This window comes from Parus major, chromosome 2, assembly GCF_001522545.3.
Source record: "Parus major isolate Abel chromosome 2, Parus_major1.1, whole genome shotgun sequence".
Lineage (NCBI taxonomy): Eukaryota > Metazoa > Chordata > Aves > Passeriformes > Paridae > Parus > Parus major.
In genome coordinates this window covers 124760791-124787252 of record NC_031769.1, presented here as the reverse complement: position 1 = coordinate 124787252, position 26462 = coordinate 124760791, and the positions used below count along the sequence as shown (strand labels likewise).

At 35.3% G+C, this 26462-nt stretch overlaps 1 protein-coding gene across 15 annotated transcripts in view; it reads right to left on the bottom strand.

Moving 5' to 3' along the window:
- WWP1 (WW domain containing E3 ubiquitin protein ligase 1) overlaps nt 1-26462 on the bottom strand; it is a 59164-nt gene that overhangs the window by 5873 nt on the left and 26829 nt on the right. For 3 of the 15 annotated variants that reach the window (XM_015616835.3, XM_015616857.3, XM_033512318.1), the window contains exons 4-20: nt 24566-24690; nt 21723-21860; nt 21559-21625; nt 19335-19516; nt 16147-16498; nt 13997-14092; nt 13226-13400; nt 9976-10030; nt 9795-9879; nt 9567-9695; nt 8624-8696; nt 8463-8534; nt 7389-7477; nt 4611-4770; nt 1779-1912; nt 1546-1686; nt 514-634 (exon numbers count right to left, since the gene is read on the bottom strand). In XM_015616835.3, coding sequence (XP_015472321.1) covers nt 514-634; nt 1546-1686; nt 1779-1912; nt 4611-4770; nt 7389-7477; nt 8463-8534; nt 8624-8696; nt 9567-9695; nt 9795-9879; nt 9976-10030; nt 13226-13400; nt 13997-14092; nt 16147-16498; nt 19335-19516; nt 21559-21625; nt 21723-21860; nt 24566-24690 — 2194 coding nt within the window. Of the gene's footprint in view, nt 1-513; nt 635-1545; nt 1687-1778; nt 1913-4610; nt 4771-7388; nt 7478-8462; nt 8535-8623; nt 8697-9566; nt 9696-9794; nt 9880-9975; nt 10031-13225; nt 13401-13996; nt 14093-16146; nt 16499-19334; nt 19517-21558; nt 21626-21722; nt 21861-24565; nt 24691-26462 lie in introns of those variants that run through there. The other 12 variants (XR_004496162.1, XR_004496163.1, XR_004496164.1 and 9 more) reach the window with 10 other exon arrangements.

Genomic DNA, 26462 nt, shown 5'->3' with positions numbered 1-26462 from the left:
ACAGGCCAGACTGATTGCTAAGTAAATGTGGAGCATGCAAGCAATCCCTGTTACCTGTCCTTGGGTTGCATACTGAGGATCTGCAAAATTCCATTTCATGCCTTGTTGGTTCCTCTAATTTTCTGTCTTTAATTATAAAAACCCTAGAACCTGTCTTAGATCATGTATTTGATACCAAGCAATCACTATACACTACAATCAACTTCTGTGTCATCTGTTACATAGTAATTCTATCCATCTACCACAAAGGGAAAAAGTCTCTGACTCACAGATCCATCAGTGATCTCATATACTTTCACAGAAACTTTCAAAAATACATTTTAATGCTGAGCACCACAAAACATGAATTAAATTTTCATCATGATCTAACGCCATTGCTCCTAATAAATTCTTCATGTTCCAGAAGCTATCAAATGCAGCACACACAGATGAGTGATTCAAGCTGACCTATCCATTTAATCTCCTTAGGTATTACCTTTGCAAAAGGTAAAAATGCTGAATAAAAACCCTCACCTCCAGTTCCTTTTCATCAAAATAATGTAGCCATTGTAGAGGAACTACTTCATTAAAACCATCAAGAAAAGCTTTGGTTTGTTCTCTAACTCCCCGAGAAAATCGCCACTCTGCCATTAGCCTGAGATAAAACAAAACCAAACATGAATTAAACATCAATTCACATTCAACATAAAAAGTTCAAACACATAGGATTGCGTATATATTCCCCTCAGGTAAGAATCCCTCAAGCTTCACTTCTTACCTGTTCAATTCCATTAACTATAAGGAAACTACTACACTATATTATCACAAATCTTCAAATTTAGATAATAGTAAAGTAGCATGATGTAACTTAGATTGCCATTACAGTTAAAAATAAATATTGTTATTAACCTTACTTTATCTATGTACTATAGAAACTATTTCTCTGAGAAACTGGAGACTACTAATTTAAGTAGAAACTTTATGTGCAGCACTGGACATATACTGTATCCCAGCAAAGGGTCCGTGTACATCTGCTTTTGGGATCACTGAATAGACAGATCAGAAACAGAGGTTCAGAAAAAGAAGGGCAGTGATAAAATTAGGAAATAAGCAGAAAAGAGTAGCAGAAAGAGTTTTAAAAAGCAGTTGAAATCACAGCATGTTACACACCATTCTGAATTTCAGTTTCCATATTTATAGCAAAGTTCAAAACAATTTTAGAATCTTCTTCCAAACAGGTATCTTCCCTCTACCTGAATTTGTTACCTGAAGTTACTGAAAATAGACTTTCTCATTTCAGTTTCACCTGTTCTCTCACTGTACATATAAAAGCATGACAGGTCACCTTCTCTCCATATGGTCTCCTTTTGTACCAAGAAATTGTGTATCAAGATAGCAACATGTACCATGATACCATTTCAATAACAATCACAAGAATTACACAGTAACATGGGAAGAAAAAGTAAAAACAAAATAAAACAAAACCAACAGAAACAACCATCTTAAAGAGGACTAGAGCAACAGGAGAAACATGGAACACTTTTTTCAGCATCTACACCTTCCTACCCAATATATTCTTCTTTGTTCTCCTCAGTTACCAAGATATTTGAACCTCCTGATTTCAGTTCATGTGAGGTTACTTTTCCTAAGAGCTCCATATCCACACAGAAGTACATTTCCAAGTTACACTCCTCAATGTTATTATCCCTGGATGAAAAGAAAAAATATTGCAATGAATTCTATATGAAAAAAAAAAATCCATAAAATATCAAAGACACACAAAAAAATAAACTACAAACCTTATCCAAATTAGGGAGTTATAAAATTCAGTATCAATAGATTCCAGGTCTTTAATAGTAAGCTTTTTGCTCAGCATTCGTTTGTAGAAAGGCAGAGAAAAACCAGTGTCAATAAATTTCCCATGAAACAATGCCTGTTGAACAGAAAAATATGCTTAGTTTTTATTGAACTACTGAATGATTGAAGTGTTTCTGGACTTGAAGGTTTTTTTTTTTTTCATTCTCCTTCAAATAATAAAGAGTACCAAATAGCTGTAGCAGCTTTATAAAGCCATGTTTATTAAGAACAAAGCATTAAATGGAAAGCAAAAAAATAAAATGGACAAAATTAATCCAAGCATACGTTATTACAATTTAGAAATTCTTTGATTAAAAAGAAACTTTCATAAAAGGACTTAATCCTTTCTTCCCTTAATTTGGTGAATAGACATAACTGTCAGGTGTTATTTTATCCTACTTGATCAGAATATTTGATCCTACTTGAGTATTACTGCCATTTCTTACTACATACATACATCCAGCAACATCATCCTTTACAGAATGCTACTGCAGCTTGTAAGAAAGAGCTTTGGGAATCACATTTTTTTGTAGGTGAGTAACAGAACTGAGGACTTAAGTTCTCCAAGAAACTGAAAAGAAAAACCAAAACAAAACCCAAAACATGGTCACACTTGTCTCATCACACGTGCAGATAGGGTGTAAGCTGATTTCTAGTACTGAAGCATAACATTACACACACACACACACACAAACACAGCGTGTTAACCGCTACGCTGACTCAGTGTGTTTGACAGCTCACAAAGCTCAACCATAACCATGAAAACCCTTTTCTTCCCCTCAGCTTTATCAAGTACACTTTCTTCACTAAAATTCCTCTTTTAAAAAAAGCATCCTAAACATAGGCCATGTATGGCATTCATTGCTTCTCTTACCTCTCACCTGAAATTCTGTGAGCAGAAGAGCCAATTAGCAGCCCATTTCCTCTAGGCTCCATCTTTTTTCCTCACCCAATTTCCCCCCTTTTAGGCTTAGTCTAAGCATGCATTTTCTTCTATTTAAGGAGACCTTGAAGAGGTTCTCTTGAAGGCCTTTATTTATTTATTTGTTTATTTATACATCTATTTACTTTTAAACTATTCTTCTCATGGGAGGGTGATCTGACAGAAATTCCATGTGAAGCGCAGCATCTGGGCACGTGATTTTCTAATTTTGCAAAATTAAGCTCTTAAAATCATCTTATTTGATGTGTATGATAATCTTACAGCAAAATATAAAAGTTGCCTCAGACAGCTTCATTTAACAGGTTTTTATTACAAAGTTAGATGTGTATTCTTTATATTTAATCCTGTTTCAGTTGAAAACAACTGTGGCTACCTCAGTACTTAAAACTAAACATCTCACTACTATTTTACAACTGTGAGAAGAACAGAAACTGCAACTTCATTTCCCAGTTGCATTATTACCTGAGCTATCTAAAGCCACTAGAGGGTATCCCAGGAAGCACTGCAGAAAGCTCAGTCCAGTATAAACCATGAATACACACAAACCTTGCAACAGACCACACCAGGCAGCATTACACAGGTCTCTCTCTCTTGCCCCGCTTAGAGAATTTAAAATATAAATACATAAATACTTCAGGAAAGGAAAGTTTGCCTTTTAATTACATTAATAAATTAACTTCTCTACTATGATCTGTACTGTTATGAAACAGCTTTCCTAAAGTTAACATTTCTTACACACAATATCAAAAATCATCAACTGAAAGAAACACTGGCTCGAGCACCTAATTGGCTTTACCACGCCTTCCTGCTAAGTGGCCCTGTAACTTACTGAGGAATCTAAAGTAAAGAAAAAAGGTGGCAACCTATTCAAAGTGTTAACCCAATGAGGTAAATTTTCATGACAGCACGAAACTTGTGAACTCAGCCATAAAACTCTTGAAATCAGAGATGTTATTCTCATAACCAAATATATTTCTTAAGAAGCATCTGTAAGAAAAGCAGAAGTAAGAAGCCACCCAAACCTAATTTATTTTATGTCTGGAAGTGTTTTTTCATTTATGTTACACTTTGTTTATATTTATTCTAATTTTGTACAAAAAGCCTGAACAACACAAGGCAATATTCTCTTCAGTTTGAAAATGCACTTGTATCTACTCTTTTTGGTTTCACTATTCACCAGGTTGTGGGATGTTGCTGAGGACTACCTTTAGACATGATGATTATGTGGAAAGATGACTTTATCACTACATGGAAGGAAAGAAATGTGACAGAATAGGAGTCACTACAGAAGACTGACTCAGTGGTAAAGAAGAAATGATACAACATGCCTGATCAGCTTGTAGTTTAAGAGAAATCGGATGTCAGAGAATCAGCTCCCTGACAGCTTGTGGTCTCCTCAGTATCTGACTTTTATATCCAAGCATACACATTTAAATTAAGGCCCAGTGTACTCTGCAAAACATTCTAACTCATTTTTTCAAATATACTAAGGTATACCAAGTCCAACTGAGGAGCCTTTTTCACAAAATATTAGTCACATTTTTCAGAGCATCAGTATTCAGACACTCAGACAACAGTTTGCATGAAGTACACACATCCAATTGATAAAAATAAAGTATTATATCGAACATCATATTAATTTTGATCACTCTCCCAGGAAACATGAGTGTGCAAGAGACTTAACTCTCAGGGAATTGGCTCAATAAATTTATATGCCTTAACCTTCCATTTCTATGAGATTAATATAACCTTTAATAACTGTACAAACAAATACTGTTCAGGAGTAAATGTATAGCTACAGCAAATATAAAACCTTAAAAATCTAACCTACCATGGCAATAAAGCGCCCAATGAAACAGAAATATGAAAGATGGTCAGGATTGATTGTTGATGCTGGATTTATCTGCAGGCAATAGTTGCTCTTGCCAGCATATTCAAATAGGCAGTACATAGGGTTCAGTACTTCATGGGAAAGCAAGAAAAACCATTCTCTAAGGAAAAAAAAACATGTATACACATAAAAACCATCAAATACAGCTGTTTATCACCATTCCCCTTAGGTAACTAGCAAAATGGTCAAAATATATGCAAACTTTGAAAAATAATATAAACAGTGTTGTATTAGAATCACAGAATAATATATGGTATTATATATTTCTTAAATATAGAAAAATAGTTATCAGACCAAATAATGTTACAAAATCATGTTTTCCAAAGTTTAGAAATTATAGTTAAGACTTCCATCTTGAACACACCCTCAGAGCACAGGTTTTAGCTGCCTATTAGGAACATTTTTCTTACACAGTCCTTGCCTCAACCAGTACGCAGCATTTACCCTCCTTATGCCTACTTCACTGTCTACAACTCACATCTTTACTCAAAAAAATCACAGATTATTCCATGCTTATTATAAACAATTTAGATAAAACAAATCAAAACAAACAAATTGAAACCTCAGCAGACCTTATTTGCTTTTCCAGTCTGACAGCAAAATACTCATTGAGTTACTGTAGTTTAACACATTACCATACATTGGTGAAGCCTACACAACATGACAGTGTAAAAGTATCTTTTTGCTGAGGTTAAATGAATACATGTTTTTCACCACTTTAATTTTTTTCAACTCAGCTGATCTGAAATAATACCAGAATCTGGTATTTCAGTGTTCAGATAGGTGATTTTTATAATATTTCTTGCTTTGTATTATTTGCATATATTATTTGCAGAGGCCTCAGAACAATCATATACACTCAGGAGCTTTTGTATTAGGCACTAAATGCTTGGCAATAAACAACCTGGCCTAGAGATAACCCATAAAAACAGCTGAAGGTCTGTCCTGTAATAACTGTAGGGACTGAATTCCATTCTGACTGCCTTTCAGTTGTCACAGTTAAGAGGCATCTCTTCTATCCATGTATTTACTCAGGATCAAGGAACAGAAATGAGGTTTGCTGGCATGTTTCTCCTAACAGTGCCATGAAACTCAAGTCATGGATCATGATGCACTATGATAAGCTTACAACCCAAAGGCCAAGTAGAAAAAGTAAACAGAGAAAGGCAGCCAGGATCCAATAACCCTAACAGATTCCATGTATCTTCCAGTAAGCACATGAATGTTGTACAGCATTCTAGGCAAGGCATCACATTAACTACATAATAGCATCAAAATGAATAGGCATTTAAATTAGAACAAGTCAGATAACAAGGGAAGAATAAACTAAATTGGTCATTAACAAGAAATTGTAGAAACAATGAATTTTTCACATCAACAGCTGAAACTTGCCACAGGACATAATGTCAGATTGGTCCTGCTGCATGCAAGGTAAAAATCTGACAGGAACACTGAGTTTAGTCTGCTGAGAGACAGCTGATCTATTATTTGTATTAATACAGTATTTTATTAGCCAGTACATGAACATTTTTTCAGTGTCACTTAGGAATTCTCAGCTCAAGTTACAATGAGATCCTGGCTGGTTCTCAGTTTCACATACAAAATCTTGGGCAAGTCTTAAGTAACTATGGAACTAAACTACTTATGGTTTTATTATTTATTTATTTATTCTCCTACGTTTTTTATTAACACATTTCAGTTAAATTATTCGAGCATCTTTTCTATGGAAAGATCTGTGAACTGTTCCAGTTCCCATCCTAAACCTATGGCCCTCACAACAGGGACATCAACCAAAGGAAACCCATGCAAAGCAAAAACTGAATTCCTCCCTGCAATCAGTCCCCAAACATCTGTGTGATACTGTAATCAGAAGCAAAACACCACATACCTAAGGAAGCTCAACCTTCAGAGGCAAGCTTCCTTACTTATAAATACTATCCATTTTCACTGAATTCAGTTTTAATGCAGGAAGCTACATAAAACCAAAACAAAACCAACCCAGAACATCTTAACATTAAAAAAAACCAAAAAAACAAAAAACAAAAAACAAAACAACCTAACAAGAAAAACTCTATCACCTATGACCTCTTCCACTTCCCTTGATATACAATAGTGCTGATTTTTTTTTTCCTAGCAATAACATTTCATTCAAACAACTGGCAGCAGTAGTCAGTGGTTGTATTCTCTGTGGTCAAGAAATGAAACTTTGTCTATGGTTTTCCTGTTATCAGATTTTTCCCTTCTATGTTCCGCTTCAGAGTCTAGAAAAACCTGTAGTCCAGCTGTTTCACATTCCAGTGGAGCCACATAGCCTGTCTGCTGTTCCTTCATGCCTGCTCTACTCTCATTTATTTCCCTTCTGTTCTTATCAACCCAATCTGGTGTTCGCTTCCCACTTTTCCAAATAAGAAGAATACTTTATTTTCCTACAGTCCCCACTTCTAGGAAAATTGAATTTTCTATCAGAAAGTTTCTAACTCAGTCTAGAGTAATTAATTTCATTCCAATTTAAACATCACTCTTTGTCAAAGAACTGAACAACTGAGACCATAGTTTAACCAATGTGAAGTTATAACCTGTGACAATAGCCAGTATTGCCAGTTCCACCTCCTTAATACATTTAGGGGAACTAAAAAGGTACCTAGGGTCAGACTGCAAGAGAAATCAAGGCTCGAGTGATATTAAAAAGATAAAAACTATTTAAGAAAATTTCTTTACCTTGCCAAGCCACCATAGTCCAATCCTTCTTCTCCTCTAAATATAACATATAATCTTCTCCTCAAATCATAGGGTTTTAATGCCATAATCTATTAAAAAATAAATGAATAAGTTATAAATTATGCATTGTCACTACATCACTCAGATGTAATTTATGTTGATACAGAAATTGTGTATATGTTAAATGTTACACAAATTTGAAAAGCAAGTAGACCATCTCATGGAACAAGCAATCAATGAACTACAGACAAAACTACCAACTTGGACTTAAAATCCTTGGGCAGCAGACTGCTAGAAAGTAAAAGGAGTAGCTGGAAAGTATTGATGTATGGGTACCCTGTTCCTACATTCTTCCTCAGGCAGTCATTATTTAAGGAAAACAGGCGAAAAGGCACTTCATCTGATATTTATGATTTTTGGTTTTAGGGAAATCACTTAAAAGAAATAATTTAATGCAGACTAAGTTCAATATACTTTCACTTATAATATACTTTTTACTTATAGAGAATCCTTGCCAAGAGATCTTGTGGTGACAGCAACAAGAATTTTCATTGTACATTGGCTGCAGACTCTAAGAGCTCAAGGAATGTAAGCTTCAATTACACAGACTTAATCTTTGAAGAACAAAGCAGCACACCAGTTTTAACTGGAGAAAATGACATATTGTAAGGTATCTAACACACAGGAATGAGAAAAGCAAATCCAATGTGGTTGATGCCACAGTAGGCTAAGCTATGGAACCCTACCACAGCAGTCTGTAGATACAAAAAGTTCACAAGAGGAGCACAGACAAGCTCAAAGAAGATAAATCCCTTGAGGATTATTGAAATACTCAGAAACCACTTCAAGCTCAACAAGCATTTCAATTGTAAACAGATGGAAAATGAAAGATCATACGGTAAAAGTATTATATACAACACTTCTTTTCTAACAGTCTTCCCTAAAAAACCCCCACTAGCTAACACCAGGGGAAGATTACTGTGCCTGAAGGGCCATTAGCCTGAACTGGCTATGGCCATTCTTGCTTGTCTGCTTTGTCTTGATAAACAAACACAGTATTTTTTGCAGGCTTACTTGCTGGAAGGAATCCTCAAACAAAGTCTGTCTGGATACATTGATTTTCACATGACTTGGCAGTGCATTGGACTGTAATCATAAGGCAATAACATTAAAAGGCAGCACATACATATGTAAGAACTCATATATTTTCAATAAATTAATTAGTAAATCAGTACCTGACACAAGTAACGGAAATGAGCAAGTTTCCACCTAAAGCTACGCTCATAAGCAATCTGTGGCCCTTTATTTCTGTAAGGAAACATATTTGAGATACATTAAGCATGCAGACATCAAATAATACTTTCAATGCTAAACAACAGCATGAAAATATCAAAAATACACAAAAATTGTTATTTTAAGATATGATCAAATGCAGCTGGCGGTTTGGAACGTCAGTCTTACTGTCCTCCATCTCTTGCCCTTTATTTTTTTTTGGAAGTCAACTTACCGAATTTGATAGAAAGATAAAACATCAAGAGGATATCAAATCCCTATGAAATGTGTAAAAACTACAAGTCACATAAAGGAGAGACATCTAATTTAATATCTTCACTGAAAGAAAGACTGCTAAGTTAGGCTTATAAATACAGCTGCTCCTGGGACTACGAAGGACTTTCTAGTGCAACATTCTACAGGCTCACTGAATGGTAAGTCATCCCTGTGTCGTCAGAAGTAAACCCTAACCCATATAAAATACATTAAGAAAGCCACTATAGGTTGGGTCAATACTTCTAATCAAAATATTTAAAAGAAGATTTGCATGTACACTTACTGTTGCTAGAGAGTGCATCATTATAAGCAATACTCATAATGACCGTTTGCTCTTACTTTAAAAATGCAACTATTATTTACATTAGTTCATTATTCAAGTTAACCTCATGTCCCCTCTCTATTTATAAAATTATTACAATCTTGGTATTTCAAAAGCATATAGAAACTATTCAACATCAGAGCAGTACAGAAAAAATGTGTCATAGATAAAGTGAAAAACAAAATTTTAAAATATGTTAAATTTGTAATATAAAAACTTGGTCATAATTTAATGTCCAAATGAGAAAACGTCACTATTAAACTATGACAAGGTAAAACATTCAAAAATATATTTAATTTCTCACTTACACAGAAGATTTCCCAGTACGAGGATCATTGAAGGTGGTGGTTCTTGTATTATGATCAACAAAGTATCTGACACCTTCTCTGGTATATCTGATTTCCCAGCCCTCTGGAAGAGGGTCCTCATTTTGTAAACTGCAAAAGAAATTGCAGGCAGTGTTTTTTCCCCCATATCATGATATAAAAGAATTAAGCAAGATCTTTTGAATCTGCACAGTCATTATACACACCTACCCTTGAGTTCGAGGGTCTTCCCACTGCGTTGTCTTTGTGTTATGATTTACAAAATACACCCTATCATTTGAATCCACTCTCCTTTCTAAGGCAAAAAAAGAAAAAAAAATCCACTATATAACAACTGCATTCCAAATTTCTGTAACTGCCACTTCCTGAAATCCACAGCTTATTAACTTACCCCAGCCTGGTGGTAAAGGCCCAAGCGGGTCATTTTCTGCTGACAACATCGAAGCCTATTTAAAAACAAGACAACTTTCAGTTAGGCCAAATATTATTCATATTACTTTCTCAGTGTGTTCCAAAATTACCACTAGTCCTGAAGACTATTCATTCTGCAGAAAAACCCCATCATGAATTTTTGAATCTGGTTTTGCAAAGAAACATAGATTATATGATAATAAGATATGCTTTGCACACTTGTTTCCAATGCAATGTACCCTCCCTTTTCCTTCCTACAGCAACCTTGAGTGCTCGTACAAAGAGGTGCAGTTCATACAAGTTTTGAGGAAGCATGTATCAGCAGATAAGCACTAAATTTTTGCTTAAGAACACATTTTACCATAATAAACATTTCCATGCTCAGTAACTACTGCCAGCATAAGGGGGTTTTACTTCCTCAAAACATGATAACTTCCCTGGATGTTTGGCTATTTTCAAACATTGTCATTTCTTTTTTAAATGCAGCTGCATTTATATGGATGGGTAAAATTATACCAACATACAGTAAGGTTAAAAGGGAAAAAAAAGGGATTACATTATTATGTAAACACATGCTAAGCTCATAATATACTGTAACCTTGCAGAAGTCCCCAAGTAGCTCCCAAAAATACAAAGCAAGGGGAAAATAAAAATAAAAGGCAGAAATCCCACAGACTACAGGATCCATGCTCTGATTTGCAATTAAAAGCATCCACCTCTAAAACTTTGTGGATGCTAACTTTTAGTGTTTGTGAGTGCAGAATGGAATTTTGATCTAGAACCAAGCTATGTTCTCCAAAGAGTGTCTTAGGAACTAATACTGCTTTATAAAGCATTTACAATACAAAAATATCAAATAAGAGTTCACAGGAGCAAATGAAGGCAAAAAAAAAAAATCTATGATATTTTTTTCTCTGAAGGAGAAATCGACCAAGGATCAGAAGGAAATGCATTAGTTACTCTAAAAATCAAGCTGTGCAGTTGTTCCAGCCACCAGCTACTACACATGAACAGAGAATTATCACTATTTCAGCAGCAAATGCAGTTAGTCTTTTCTGCTTTAGGAGACCACACAATCACAATAACCCTCTAACCAAAGACTTCTCTGCGGTGACTGTAAAAGAACAGTGCAAAAAGGCAAAAAGCTGTCTGCCAAAGAACTGAATGGTGGCACAGTTCAGATATTTCCGACCTTCTTCATGGGTCCAAGGATATGTGGGTGACTGCTGGGCACACAGAACTGTATACTTAACAGAACACACTGAAAGACCAGGCAGATTCACTTCCAAAATGACTATGGTAGATTAATCCAGGTAAAAATGAAAGTAATTCAAATAACTATATCCCATCTATTTTTATTTCTTACATAGTCTAGCTTTGACCACTGAAGGTAATTTAAACATTCTCTAACTGATAGTATTCCTCTGCTTTTTCCCAAAAAATAATGTACAATCTCGCTCAGGCTGCTATATAGGTATGTCACCAGAGCATGAAAAGATAGCTATAGTTTGGTCTTAACTATTCTAGAAGAAAAATATACAGAAGCATACTAAAGTAAAAAAAACACTCTTTCTTCAATATATTTTCAATTTCCCCCCTCAAAAAACTGTGAGTTCTACTTGTGCAACAGATATAACACTTAGAAAACAGAATTCTAAAGAGATGCAAACAGTCAAGTTTTCTCTTCCTTCAGGTATATTCTATCTTACTAACAAATCCTTATTTATTGATTCTAAGGTCAGATGGGACATTTAAAGGAATGGGTTTGTGGTTTTCAGTAAGGGTTATCCTTTAATGAAGGAAGTAACATAACTGAATTTAAAAAATATATTGTTCGCCGAAGGATAAATCTAGTTCCAGAAAAAATCTTGGCATTGGAAAAGTGAGTTTTCTCAGATGTTTTATGCAACTGATCAAACTGATGAGTTTTTGGCTCGACATGCCTCAGCTGTGATTCCTGAATTTGCATCATAAGTTACCAGTGTGTTTAAATACCTGAAGGTGCAAAAAGGATGGAGCCAGGCTTTTCTCACTGGTTCACAGTGGCAAGACCAGAGGCAATGGCACACGCTGAAACACAGGGGGTTCCCTCTGAACATCACGAAACGCTTTTTACAGGGAGAGTGACCAAACACTGGCACAGCTTTCCCAGAGGGGTTGTGGGGTCTCCATCCTTGGAAATATTTACAAGACATCAGTCCTGGATGGCTGGCTCTAGGTGGCCTTTCGTGAGGATGGACACTGGACCAAATAACTTTAAGATGTCCCTTCCATCCTTGACCATTCTACTGCATAAAATGAATTTGATGACAGCTCTGGGAGTTCAGAAAATTAGTGGTGATGAATGTTTCTGCTACTGTTAGTGACAAGATATAATGTCTAATTTAATAATGAGAGGTTGAGAATTTTTAAATGTAATATGGCAGCATCCTTTACTTCAGAGGGGTGTATTAATAAAGTCCATCAAATTCAAACTCAGATCTGCACATGCAGAGAGTCCTATTAAAATGAAGTTGTTTTGCACTTGTACTTCAATGGTTTCATCTTTAAAATGCTCCAGCTGTGCTGGATGTCACTACAAAGTTTCTGGGATCACATTATTTTTATAAGAAGCCAAGAACAATTCTTAAAGTACACTGTTTACAGTGACAGCGACACACAGGCACCATCATTCCTAACTCTGAAGAAACAACTATCCTATTTATCCAGTCACTGATGGAAAAATCTGACTCACAAAATATGCTTTTTGAAGCTACTCATATTTTCTTCAGGCAGAGGTAAGCAACTATGTGAGAGAAATGGAAAACCACGTAGGAAATTCCAGAGGTGAACCAGATGTATAACTTTCAAAGTAAAATAACTGCCACTGGTATTAGTGAAGGACTTCTAATCACCTGAACAGTTTTTTGAAGGCTATTTAATGCTCAAAATGACTCCTAACAGTATTTACATTCCTTTTCAGTTTAAGGGACAACTTTAATTGTACCTCCTACTACTGGCATTAAAAGTCTTATGTAAAATGCAGGATGCAAGGCAGGGAACAAACTCAGAAGGGAGTACTTTCTGCCTTCAAGGATGATTTTTAACTTTTTTCAAAATAATCAGAACCTAAATTACTGATGTTAAATGTCTTTTAACACATATGGTTAAATAGTTACAAAATCCCTTTCTTTAAAGAACAAAAAGTATACCTATACCTCTGTACTACTTTCAAATTTTGTATACTTTACCGAATAGAGGTATCGTTGGTTGAATTGTTGCATAGCTCCCTGCAGCTGATTCCTTTGAGACTGCCACTGCTCAAAGTTCCTCACTGACTCCATTGTTGGTCGCTGCCACGTTGTTGTTCTGGTGTTGTGGTCCACATAGTAAACTCTCCCACGATCATCAACTCTTCTTTCCCAGCTTTCAACAAACACAAACGTGAACAGTTAATTCTCAGTGATTTTCTCTTTATGCTAAATTCCTAGGTGGTGCTTGAATGAACTACTGGAGTCGCAGGCACGATTTCAATTTCTAAAGGACACAAAAGCACCCCAACTTAATTAACAACTTAATTTTTCAAAATAACAACCATAATGAGCAATTGCCTGGTCAGCTCTCTGTCACCTCATTTTAAACTTTGTAAACACCTGTGACAGCAAGTAATGTTGGCAGATTTTACAGAGAACACTTTGCTGGGAGATCTGAGGTTTGGAACCAGTGCACTACACTTAGTGGTGCCACCTAAATGTAGGCAATCAAATATGCATTATTTCATGCTTAAGTTTTAAAGGAAGAACAAAATACTTCAGTAGCTGTACTTGAACAAGTGATCAAAACTAATGACCTATCTAGTATCAACACACCAGTAACAATAGCTGCAATTAATATAATTAAATGAAAGCTAGAATTTCTTAATATATGATACAGAATAGAGGTTTGATGAGCTGCTGTTTGTTCCCAGCAACAAACAAAAACTTAGTAAGTTTATCATATTTAATTCAGAAGGTCTGCATTACCCAGGAGGTAAGGGCTGTGGTCTTTCCCATGTTGTAGTTCGTGTGTTGTGATCAACATAATAGGTTCTACCATGAGGATCCTTTCTTTGCTCCCACCTTCAAGACAAAGAGATTTACATGTAAGTGAAGGTTCAAATACTTTTTTGGAACTTCCCACTGAGACAAAAAAGTACCTTGGCATTGAATGAAAATACCATGGTCCAAAACCCATTCTCAAACACCAAAGAAAATTCACACCAGAATACAGATCAGTTACTACCTAACTGATATCACCATAAAGACTTCTTTAAAGGATTTAGCACATAATGAGCATACATCAATATTCACAGGCATTTTTCTATTATATTTTAGTTGAGAACAAAGTCAATTAATTATCTGCTCAATGCTTGGATGCTAAAATAACCTCACTCAAAAAGTGCTTAGAGAGATGCATTCTTTGCATTTCTCTCAATGTCTCTCAAAGAATGAGTGTTTACATTTTGAAGCCCTATTCCCTATACCAAACAAACAGCATCTTTCAGAGTGAACCTGAAGTGTGTGCTATCAGCCATTTTCCTGTGTTTCTATTTCCTACCCTGGTAAATTCTGTATCTGATATCCCTGGGGATAGGGATCAGATTCGTTTTGCAAATTGATCTTACACTGAAGATGGACCAACCATTATCAACAGCTGAAGTTTCATAATGCTGAGAATTGCCATCATACAATAAAAGTACATATAAATGGTGAGGAAACCAGCCTAAACATTAGGTGAAAAGCTGAAGTGCTTGTCTGCATTTGATATATATTTGTTTTTCTTACATAAACACTTAATTAGATCCTAAAAATGTAGGCAGAACTCCTGGCCTGCTACTCATAGGACTGGATGTGCATTTCTTCTGCATGTACTGCAGAGCATTGTATAAAACTAGAAAATCTGTTCTGCAATTCAAGAGGCTATATGTTAAGAAGAGTAGAGGGGAGCAGCAGCATTTTAAAGAGTTCCAAGGGATATACATAAATGGAGACTCAATTAGGCTGGGGTGATAAGAGGGCAGAGGGGACAGGAAGGAAGGGGTGTGGGGAGCCACCAAATAAAAACCCCACCGAAACATGACCCGGGAATGATAAAGAAAAGCAGTTGGCCATAGCTTACACTATGCCTGGAACTCATGACCCTCTCCTCAGTGGGAAAGCATTTAATTAATTAAAAAGAGAATGTGTGGAAAGAATTCCCACCTATAAGGACAGAACATCTGAAAATTAAAAACTAGGTAACTCTTATACAGTTTATATACAATACTTCTATCTTTTCAAATGTTTGTTTCTATAACTGCAGGAACTCAAATGAAGTGTCACTAACAACTTACTGAGCCTTCTTCACGGGGAACAGGTAAAATACAAGATCTGAAAGATCAGCTACAGTGCCACATGGTATATAGACTTTGGGTTAAGGAACAGTTTCTGTGGTGAGAAAATGCTAAAATAGTTAATATTTCCAATATTATGGAAATGTTAGTATTTCTAATTTGAACTGAAAGTATCTTTTCACCCCAACATGAAAGCATATTTTAAAAATGTTAAGATCTATCTATCTATTTGAACATGTACTGAACTTTCATTTAATGCCTAAGCACATTTTTGATTTTGTATTTAAGACAACTAAAGCAATTTCTAACAAACTAGTAAAATTAAAATATTCTTGCTCTTCTTAGCACATACCTACATACACATCAAATCTTATTTTTAGCTATAACGTGATTGAACTCATTCTGACACAGCAAGCACCTACAAGCATTTACAGACTAGTCATTTTCACTTCTTTGTGCTTTGGTCCCTACTACTAAGAAACAAAGGAATAATGAAGTACGGCCCAAGCAAGTTTGAAAATATCAAACTAAAATACCACATCCATAATGCCCAAGAGTTTGCCTGTTTAGATCACAATATTCAGCTTCTAGATCACTTCTCATCAAATCAGTTATCAGTTGTTAATTTCTGGGACAGGAGCAACCAGTTATAGCAGCAGTACAAATCCCGTTTTAGACCAAATAACCCCATCTTGGCCAGCTGACCTGCATTTGACAATCCCTGTACAGATTAAATTTCTGTTTCTTCATATGCACATTTAGATGACACAAAATGATAGCATGAAAAGCAAAACAACATACCCTGGTGGCAAAGGCTCTGTACTGGCACTAGCAGGCTGCTGTCTTACAGGTTCTGCAGATGCACTTGGTGTGGAGGAGGATTCCCTTGGCTTTGCTGCATCCACTGCTATGCTGTTTCGAGCATTAGGCTGAGCACAGTCTGTTGCAGCTGCAGGTTCTTGTCCAGCAGACACAACAGGTAATGCAGAAGGGTGGCCTTCAGAACAACTAGTTGCTTCTTCTGCTGACTGAGGTTCTGCTGTATCATTAGTGCAATCTGCTGAGGACACAGGAGCTTCGACTGAACCCGTCGGAGCCTCCGAGACAGAGGAATTACCAGCTTCAGATGCAGAGGCAGGTGACTCACCATTAACTGAGAAATGGAAAATAACATTTGTGTATCAGAATCTGATAAGATTTACTTTTCAAATAACCAACTTCTAGAGTCAATGAATTGAATATATTTAAGTTGCACCTGTATGCCATAAGTTAAGATGACAAAAAGTCACAACACACTTGCCTTCAGTTAAAACTTAGTTTACAAGCCATTCTCTATATTTCCCTGCTAAAGGAAAATTTCTTAGTTTCTGCATGTCTTGGTCAACTCAATGTTACTCCTTACTCTAGATTAGCAAGAGGCACCCATCTGCTTTCCACAAAACTGTATAACCTTTTTTAATACTCTGAACTTACACTGAAATTCAAAAGAGAATCTTGATCAGTATGACATGAAAACAAATATGAAGAGATCGCTCTATGAGATTTGGAAAACTAAGAGGCATTTCCTACAGATAATTTCTTTCCTTTTTCAGGAACTCTACAATTAACCTTATACCTGTGTGTGACTTGAAAAAAAAAAATCCCCCTCCAAAAGAGGGATTAAAACGTAAAAACTACTATTGGCTAGCACAGCTTACATAGTCTAATGACCAAAGGCAATTACTTTAGATTCACAGAGTAAATCAATTCTATCTTTAAAAGAAGAATAAAAATGCCATCAAACTGAAGCAAGCACAATCTCGTAAAAGGTTTAAAGTAGGCATGGATTTAGCAGCTTTATTAGTCCCAAGCCCACTTGGCCAACAATATACCAATCATCTGCTTAACAGAACGGTGTCTCAGCTCATCAAGATCTTGTGTAAGATAGACAAGTGACATCAGGTACAGCAGTCTGTAGGACACCCATTAAAAGTCATGGCCCTATAAAAAGCAGTGTAACATCATTCAGCACTTACATTTTCTGCACCACTGATCAACATCATACAGTGACAATTCTATTTATACTTAGTAGTTTGTACCTGTTTTAGAGTTGCAACCATTTTCTACAGGACTAAGGATATGCAACACATGCTTCAAGCAGTTTTATTACCTTACAGTATATTCCCTTACCATGCTAAGGACTGAAACCAGTATAATTATATACTCTCAACCTTTTTGATACATTTGCAAAATTTCATCCTACACTAGTGCTTATAAAATGTTGTTTCATTATTTTAAAGAGTTCACTTGTTTAATTCTGTCATCAGAATAAAACTAGCAAGAATTTAAATTAGCGTCAGAATTTAAATTAGCAAGTCAGTTTCTTATCACTGCACCATATGAATTTTCTTGATATGCATGATGATAAGCATGATTTTACGGGCAACAGATTTTTAAGTTCTATAAATGCACTGATTTCTGAACAAAAGTTTTCCAGGGTAACACATCACTGCTTCCAAATGGCACAAAAGAAATTATCTACATCAAGACATATCAAGATTTTATATTGTTTCAGCATGACATGAAAATTATGAACAATTTGATCGAGTTTCCTCAACTTTCTGCTTAAACTAGCAACAACTTAACTTACACAAGAAAAAAGCCAACTGAAATTTCAACTTATCCCCATGAAAGAGTGAAGGATTATGTAATAAAGTTAGAAGCAAAATAATGAACAAATCATCTGCTCTATTAGTAAGTTCATCTCCAAAACAGATGTATAAAACATTACATCAGATGATTACTTCAGCAATTATGCCTAAAACATCAATTCTGGCAATGTCACATAAAATTACAATCCTGCTAAAGCACAACAGTTGGAAAAATATGTAATCAAAAAATACAAGAGATCTGTTTCATGCCTTGCCTTAAAAACATCTTCACCCACTGGTAGAGTGAGAGGAGTTGATTACTCCTATATCAATGCCTTAGTGCAAGCTCAGTGACGATTTCATCAATATTACCACTTTGAACAAATTAATTATTTTTCAATTACCCTATCCTAATAACAGATTTCAAATGGCTCTCTCTGTGGTTGAAGAAAAAGGAACCAATGTCTTAATAATATATATGCCCTCTAGCCTCGAGCTAAAAAGAGAGAGGAATCAAATTAAAGTTCTCCAAATAGAGAAAAGCTACAGAGAAGACCTAATTTTATTATTACTTTTTAAAGTTTATAATTGTTTCTGTTATCTTCCAACCATACCAACGTTTTTCACTCTATTACTGAGAGTTTGACAATCTCTGTTCTACCATTTTGTAACAATTTGCCTATTTCTATTTACAGTTGTCTTTTCTCTCTGCTATCACTGTCATCTCTAACAGCTGAGAAAAGACAAAGGACTTAGAAAGCACAGTAATTATTAGATGTCCAAGGAACAAAAATCAAAAAACTTTTTTTTTTTTACTTGTCTTACTAAACCAAAAGTGAACTGCAGCCAGAATCAATGTTTTTGTATTTAAAAGGAAAATTATTTGTATTTGGCACTACCTGTTTTTAAATGGAATTTTCGAAAAGAATTGAAGGCACGGAAAGTCTGCAACACATCTTGACCCAGAGCACAGCAGTTCCCTGCCTAAATCAGATTTATGTAATGTCATGAAAAATTTAACCATAGTTACTCAAATTAATTGTGAATGAAATCTGATTTTTCCTCCAGACAAACAGTAATATGGTTTCATTATCTAGGACAGAAAGCTGGAAGATTTTGGACACTTATATTTCTTCATCAGAGAAACAAACTTAAAGTGTGAAACTCAGTATATTTAACAATGGGTCTACTGCAATAAAATATTTACAAAAGTGGACACACAAGGTTATAAATTCAAGCCACATCCTTTCAGTACTTTTGAATTCCAACGAAAATTTTATGGAAAAAGTAGCTCAACTTGAGATACAACTAGATAAAAAAGCCTCACGGAACAGGTTCCAGTAACTCTCCCATTCTTACCAGTGCTGTTGACAGGCTGAGCTTCAAGTGGTTTTGGTACTGGTGTATTTTTGGGTCTGGCTGCAACATGATTAGGAGATGGTGTGCTGTCTCCATTAACAGCTTCTACACAGAATGTATTCTGTATTACAGAGTTGGAAGGTACTTGATTGTCTATCCCATTAGAAATGTCACAAGCAGATCTTGGTAAAAATAAAAGATGATTTTAGGTTACTACAAACAACATGTTAAACAGTTATGAAACTAAACTAAATGCTACACTAAACCATGCTATAGAAACAAATAAAGAAATGGTGGTAAATTCACAACTGCTTATAGCATGGTGTTTGCAGCCTAGGTAATTGTTTTGGTCTCACACTTGACTGTTAAAAAAAGGGCAAGAATCAGTTTTGAGGATTTCAGAAACTTACAACAGGTAAGAGTTTCCATTTTCACTTTCTCTTTTACTTTTAATGAAATATTAGAATTGAATTGAACAGACTGTAGCACCTGCTGCATCTTCCAAACAGCCTTAGGGACCCTTCCAAAGTGCAGCTATGAGCAGGAAAGCTTTTTCTCTCATTAAGCAAGAGGAAGAACTGGTTTTGTTAGGTCATATCACTAAAAATACCCATCACATCAGAAAGCAACAAAAAATCTCCCTCAGTAAAAGGACAGTGAGATGAGCTTCTCTATGCATTGGCAGGATGGGACATTGTGAAGACAAATACAGGCAGCTCTGTGTTTACAAGGCCACATGGAAATAAATGCACTTTAAGGGCCTGTGAATGGGAAGTGTTGTTCAGGCACACTAGTACACTGGTTTTTGACCTAAATCTTTCAGAATGCTTAAAGCCATCCACCACAGACACATATTTTGAAAATCACGCTCAATGTCAACTCCTTATCATCTCAACAAATAGAGGTTAAATACTGAAATTATACAGGTGACAAAAAATGTGAGAACAGCTAGAAGTCCAGCTATATGGAGTAAGAAGGGAAGAAGCAGCATTTCCATGCTACCTTACCCAACTTCAAAGGAGCCCGGTATAAACAGAGAACTGAAGTCCTTTTCAACTCTGGACTGCAAACTCAATTTACCTCCAAAAGACATGCAGAGAAGCTACCTTAAAACTTTTCTTCATCTCCTAATTTTAAAACTGTAAATTAAAACTGCTGGATAGTTGTGTGGAAAACTGCAGTTAATTAAAATATCAACACCAAGAGCAGGATCCCAGTAAGAGAGATTATCTCCAGCAACAATAGCTGAATGAAAACAAATGATGGTTACTACTGTTTAAAAATGGTATGCAGATGTGTTTCAAATCACTTTTAGCAGTCCCAAACCTTTCTCATGAAAAAAAAAAAAAGCAGAAGCAATTTTTTATTCTCACTCCCTCATCTTGAGCACCCATTGAGGAAGAGATACAAACATCCATAAATTCAAAAAAAGAATCAAGTCAAGCATACAAGGACAAATGTGTCCCTGTCACTCAAATGCATAGCAACGGGATGTTTTTTCACTCCAGTGAGTGTCAATATCTTAAACACAAATGGGTTCACACAAGGTAACTGAACAGACCAGTAACATTAAATTGATCTGAATTGACCTGTTTGTCTTACTAGAGATGAGGATGCAAAAAAATCTATTCCTACTCCTCTCCAGCCAGTCCTTGAGCAGGTTACAAAAGTAGAGAAGCCAAGAATGAAGCTCTTAACTGGTCTGAATATCTTTTTCTTGCCATTTCAGGAGGAAACAGGCCTTGGAATCAGTGTTACAAATACTGCTTGTGAAACTCAATACAAGTCTCTTAAGTTCCTGATCATGACCTTAGAAAGGCAGAGGAGGAAGCAATTCACGAATAAGGAAGGCTTTTTTTCTTTTTCCTTCCGTTCAGGTGCTACATCACAAAAAGATCTATTAATAGAAATAGTTCTTAAGCAGCAAAAGAAAATACATTGAATAAGTACATAAAAATACACTGAGCCACTGTTCCCCTAAATTCTGCTGCAGCATTTTATAGATTTCTAATCAGTTGAACTAAATTATGTAATTATCAAACAAATAATGTTTCTAAAACCTGTGGCAACATAATTTTGACCTCGACAGCTGGAATGTCTCATCTTCAAGACCATTTATAAAACAAAAACAAAAAAACACCAAAACACAAACAACTGAAACATTTCAACTGATAACTTTTCTACTACACTTCATATCACATTAAACACAAAAATAAATTCCAACCTGGATGAACTTCTTGCTGAAGCATCTCTGCTTTCATGTACAGCCTCGCCATTTTGCTGAACTTCTACTGAACAGTAAGAAACAAATTCAACAGAAATATTCTATTATATCTGTTTGAAATCTTTATCCAAATATTATCATCTGACTTAATTATTTTAACTTACTGGTTGCTGATGAACTGAGATTTGTAAGAGATTCTTGTTCAACAACCAAACCATCTAGCACAACTGTCAGTTCACCTGTTTGCACCATGCCATTCTTGTTTTCCAAAGAGAGTTTCAACTGTTCTTTCACCTTCTCCACTAAAAATGGAGTTGGGGTGGGATAGGATGAGAAGGAAAGAAGGGTAAAGGAAAAAATTAAATTCTAAATAACATTAAAAGAGATCTTTAACACACAAATGTGATATATGCATTTCATTCTATAAAACTGAACATTAGAGATATTCAAATCAAAGCAGAAATCACTATGGAGCTGTATATACTCACACCTGCTGTGTGCAAATGCACACTTTATTTTAAAAAAGAATTGTCCATTTACATAGTATATTCTATAGGTATGCTAAAGAATCCATCTGGATTCAGCACTTTGTTGTTAATGATTTCCCAGGTCTGCCATTTCCATTAAGCTCTTTGGAAATAATGCACTACTTACATAACATATGATGGCTTGAAGTCAAACAACTTCTGAACTACACATCCAAATATTAAAAGTCACTGGGAACCTCATTTTACAACCAGAGCCTATATGCATTTCTCATTAGTACCTTCCAAAACTAATTCTAAAAGACCACTGAAAAAAACTCTTTGAGGAAGAAGTAAATGCAGAGACTGCATAGTCCTTCCTCAATTTTAAAACTATTTTTAGTAAATCCTTACTAGCATTTTCATAGATTGTAACTCCAAGAATTAAACAGTAAGAGAGGATGCCTCAGGTAACCAAAAGTTAAATCAGAAACTACTTTCATCAAAAGAAAATTTGAGATAACTGATGGTGCAATAAAATAATTCAATCTGACTGACAAGCAATACATACGTTTATATAGAGACATGTATAATCCAGAGGTAAAACATGCTGGGGATGCTGTGTAATTCTCTCTAAATCAACTATTACAACAGTTAAAGCTACATGTCATAAATCCAAACACAGTCAGCTAGGAGTTCACATTAATCAGGTTAAAATGGTTAAGACCTTTTAGTATTTGAACTCTCAGATTAAAAGATTAGTTTTTAAAGATATGCCATCATATTCCCCTCCATATGATAGCATTCCAAGTTAAATTTAAATTGGGCACATCTCTGCATTAAACTAACATTTCCATTTTATTTTCCATTCTTAGCATGCATCATAAGTGAATAATAGACATGAAAAGAGGGGAGGAGGCTGACATAACCTATTGCCAGATACCCCCCAAGCTATTACTTGAAAGAGCAGATTTAACAGTGTAGTTGGGCAGCAGTTGCACTGCTGTGCTACAGTGGATTTTAAAGGACTTTAAATCTCTGCAGCAAGTACAAAGCTCCTAAATCTACAGGATTACTGATTTAATAATATGCATTTTTGAAAAAAGTGCTATCTCAAAGAAGAGAAGAAACTAACCTACCCCTGAATTGTTTAATTAACACATTTTTAATTTTTGCAAATGGTGGTTGATTTAACTTCTGCTATTTTAACAGGTTATCCTTCTAAACCAGTTCAACTGTTGGCTGTAGTTCAATTGAGCTAGCAAGAAAACTGTGAGGTGTGTGGGCAGCAATTTAATAGTCATGGTGTTTAGCAGAAGAAGTACCTATATTAATTCTAAAATTTCTGCATTTAGAGGACTTCCTGTTCCATATTCATCAGCAAAGAGCCTTCCAAGTGCTGCATTTTAGAATAGGTATTAATAACTCAATGAATGAAGGATACCGACCTGATTATTCTACCAGTGAATGCTTAGATAATCCAGTAAGTGTCTAAATACTGACTTGCCCAAATAAGAAACATTGCACATAAATTACTTTTGGTGCAATGTACAACAAACTCAGTCAACCATTACCTGAAAAAAATTGTCAAGCTCTTAGATCCCACCTCCCCTAGACATACATAACATTTGGTTAGAACTTGCTAAAATATTAACTACTTTTCTGTGGCAAGCATTATTATAATCCAGTTTCTTCTGATATAATTTTCTTATTTAAAAAGAAAATCTGCTTAACTATGAAATTTACTGTAGAATCATTATAATACTGTTGAAGAAGCCCCACTTACTTATTAACTTAAAATTCTGTTTTGTAAGAATCAGAAAAATTTAGCTTTTTTTTGGATCTCCTTAACCCCACCTTTCTAAACAGTCACCTCAGGTTTATACATATAACTTGTGAGAAAGGTTAAGAGTGGTTTAGCTGGAATTCTACTGCCACTCTGGAGTGGAATTTAAAGTGTGGATTTACCATCTTGTACTAAACAAAAAAAAATTTGAAAAGCAAATCAGATATATTCTATCAAAAATATTTAATATTAGAAGTTACATAGAACAAACAATCTCTTATGTACTAAAAGGAAGATCACAATTGTTTCAATAATTAATGTTTTCTATTGCTCTCTGGGCAGCTATATTATGAGGGACAAATATCCAGCCTTATTATTAGTGACCCTAGGGAAGGAAAACATAAAAAATTACACAGCTTTTCTGAAAGTTTAGTTTTTTATCTTTTTTTTTGTTACTAAATCTAAAACAGATCTTCTATCAAATTAGTTACTAGCTTGCTACAAAACATTGTATTTAATCACTTCTGCTGTTACTTAATTTTCAACAACTACTGCTGTTTGTTTCAAAAGCATTATATCCTATTGTTATATCTAAAATGCTCTCAATAGCACAGATATCTCTAGAAGAGACAAGTAAAGATATCAACTGAAAATCAGTTGTAATTACATGTACAGTTAGTAGTCTGGCTTCCAGTTTGATATATAGTTTAGTAATAATAATTTTATTTTATTCAAAATATCCTTCATGATGACTTACATTTTCTATTGTGTACTTCCAAAGCTTGTCTCAAGTCTACAGTGGCTCTTCCTAATAAAGCATCTGCTTTTAAAGTGTGATGGCTCCACACTCTAAATTCCAGCGTAGTCTGTGGAGTCACAGTCCTGCACATAAAATACATTTTAAAAAAATATAGACAGATTTTTAATAAGTCGTTCTTGTTATTAGAAGTATTTATACACTCTTGTTGGAATTTTTATACTAATGAAGTGAAATTTTGTATTGCAAGGGGAAATTTTTTACAAAGAACTGTAAACACTATGACATTTACACTTACGATCAAACTTAAAGTGCATTATAATGATAGTCAGGAATTTGAGAAGTATCAGAATAACTTACACTCAATTCAAATCTCATTTATATAAAACATATCTTTATTTATGAAAGGCTCGTTTCCCTATTCCTCCAGAGTTCTAGCTAAAAACTTACTAAATATGGAGAAAAAGGTGGGAAGTAAAATACTTTCTGAAAAGAAAAATATTAAATATTTTTAAAAAAGGAAAAAGCAATGAAGTATCTATTTGCAAGCAAGAAGAACCCACTCAACAGGTATCAGCCTGCCATGGAAGTGTCAATAAACATTTTTTGTGAATCCAGAAATATATATAAAACCGTAAGGCATACTCACAGAAATCAGAGGGGAAAAATCAAATGATGAAGCTAAAGTAAAAACTGGAGGGAAGCAGAAAGGTAAAGCACCCAATTGCAGTAATATTATTACAAAATTGGGCATTGATCTCTCCCCTGCTCAAGCTATGCTAGGTCCTGGAGAGTTTTGTAATATAGGGTCTAGTACTGCAAAGGTACTCTTGGCTGTGAAAAATGGGAGTAGAAGTACTTCACTGCAAAAAGTCACATACCCATCAGAATTCAGCTAATACATACAGAAAATTATGTTAGTAATGATAAAATAATAATAAAAACAAGCCCCACTCTCCCAACAAGAAGACTAGCTCTACAGTCACTTGAATATGTTGGACAGGTAGACCATTTTTGCTGAAACACATGCAAATTTTATTTTTTTTTTAATAGCCTGACTTCTAAGGGAGGTATTAGTAAAATAACAGCTCAACAAAATAAAGGAAAAAAATCCCCAACACCTGCACACACAAATATATGGCTAACCCATAGAAGTGAGGGGAATTTGGCAAGCCAGAGAGGTCACTTAGCCTCAAATACCATGCCAACAGCCAGAGAAAGAGGGGGCCAGAATTCCTTAAAAATACATATAATGTTAAGACCCTAAGTAAACAATACTCATTATTAAATGGGTCTGCCTTTACTATGCATTGCAATTCACCTCATTTCTACCAGACCACCAAATCCTGCCAAATCAAACCTGCCTCCTCAAGAAAAACTTGAGGAATATACTGACAGCGCTGTACTTGTTCTAGTCCTTGATCCTGGAAATCATCCTCAGGTCCAAGACTACATTATTCTCTTTTGCAGCATTGCAAAGGGCTAATAAGTTCACTAAACCTGAAATACCAAGAAGTGAGGCACAGGAATCCTACTTGCTTCAGACCAGGTCTAGAGTAAGTGTTCCTAAACAAAGGGTTTCCCAAAGATGTACCACTCCCTACTCTCCAGCACTGTTCTTGGAATCTAGCATGGTTCCTACTGCTGACAAAGCTAGCTACTGCACACAGATATGTCAGATGCTGTGAAATGTACTGGCCCAAGCTCAGTGCCACTTGCTAGGAGTGATGCTGTTCCCAGACTCAAGTCTGAACCAATACAATCCTGCTTGCGAATAAATCATTCTATACCACGCGCAAGATTGCCACTTCTTCATGGAGCCCTATTCAGGTACATATACACCGCTAGCATCATTAAACCAAACTACCACAAGAAGATTAAAATGGTCAGACATCAG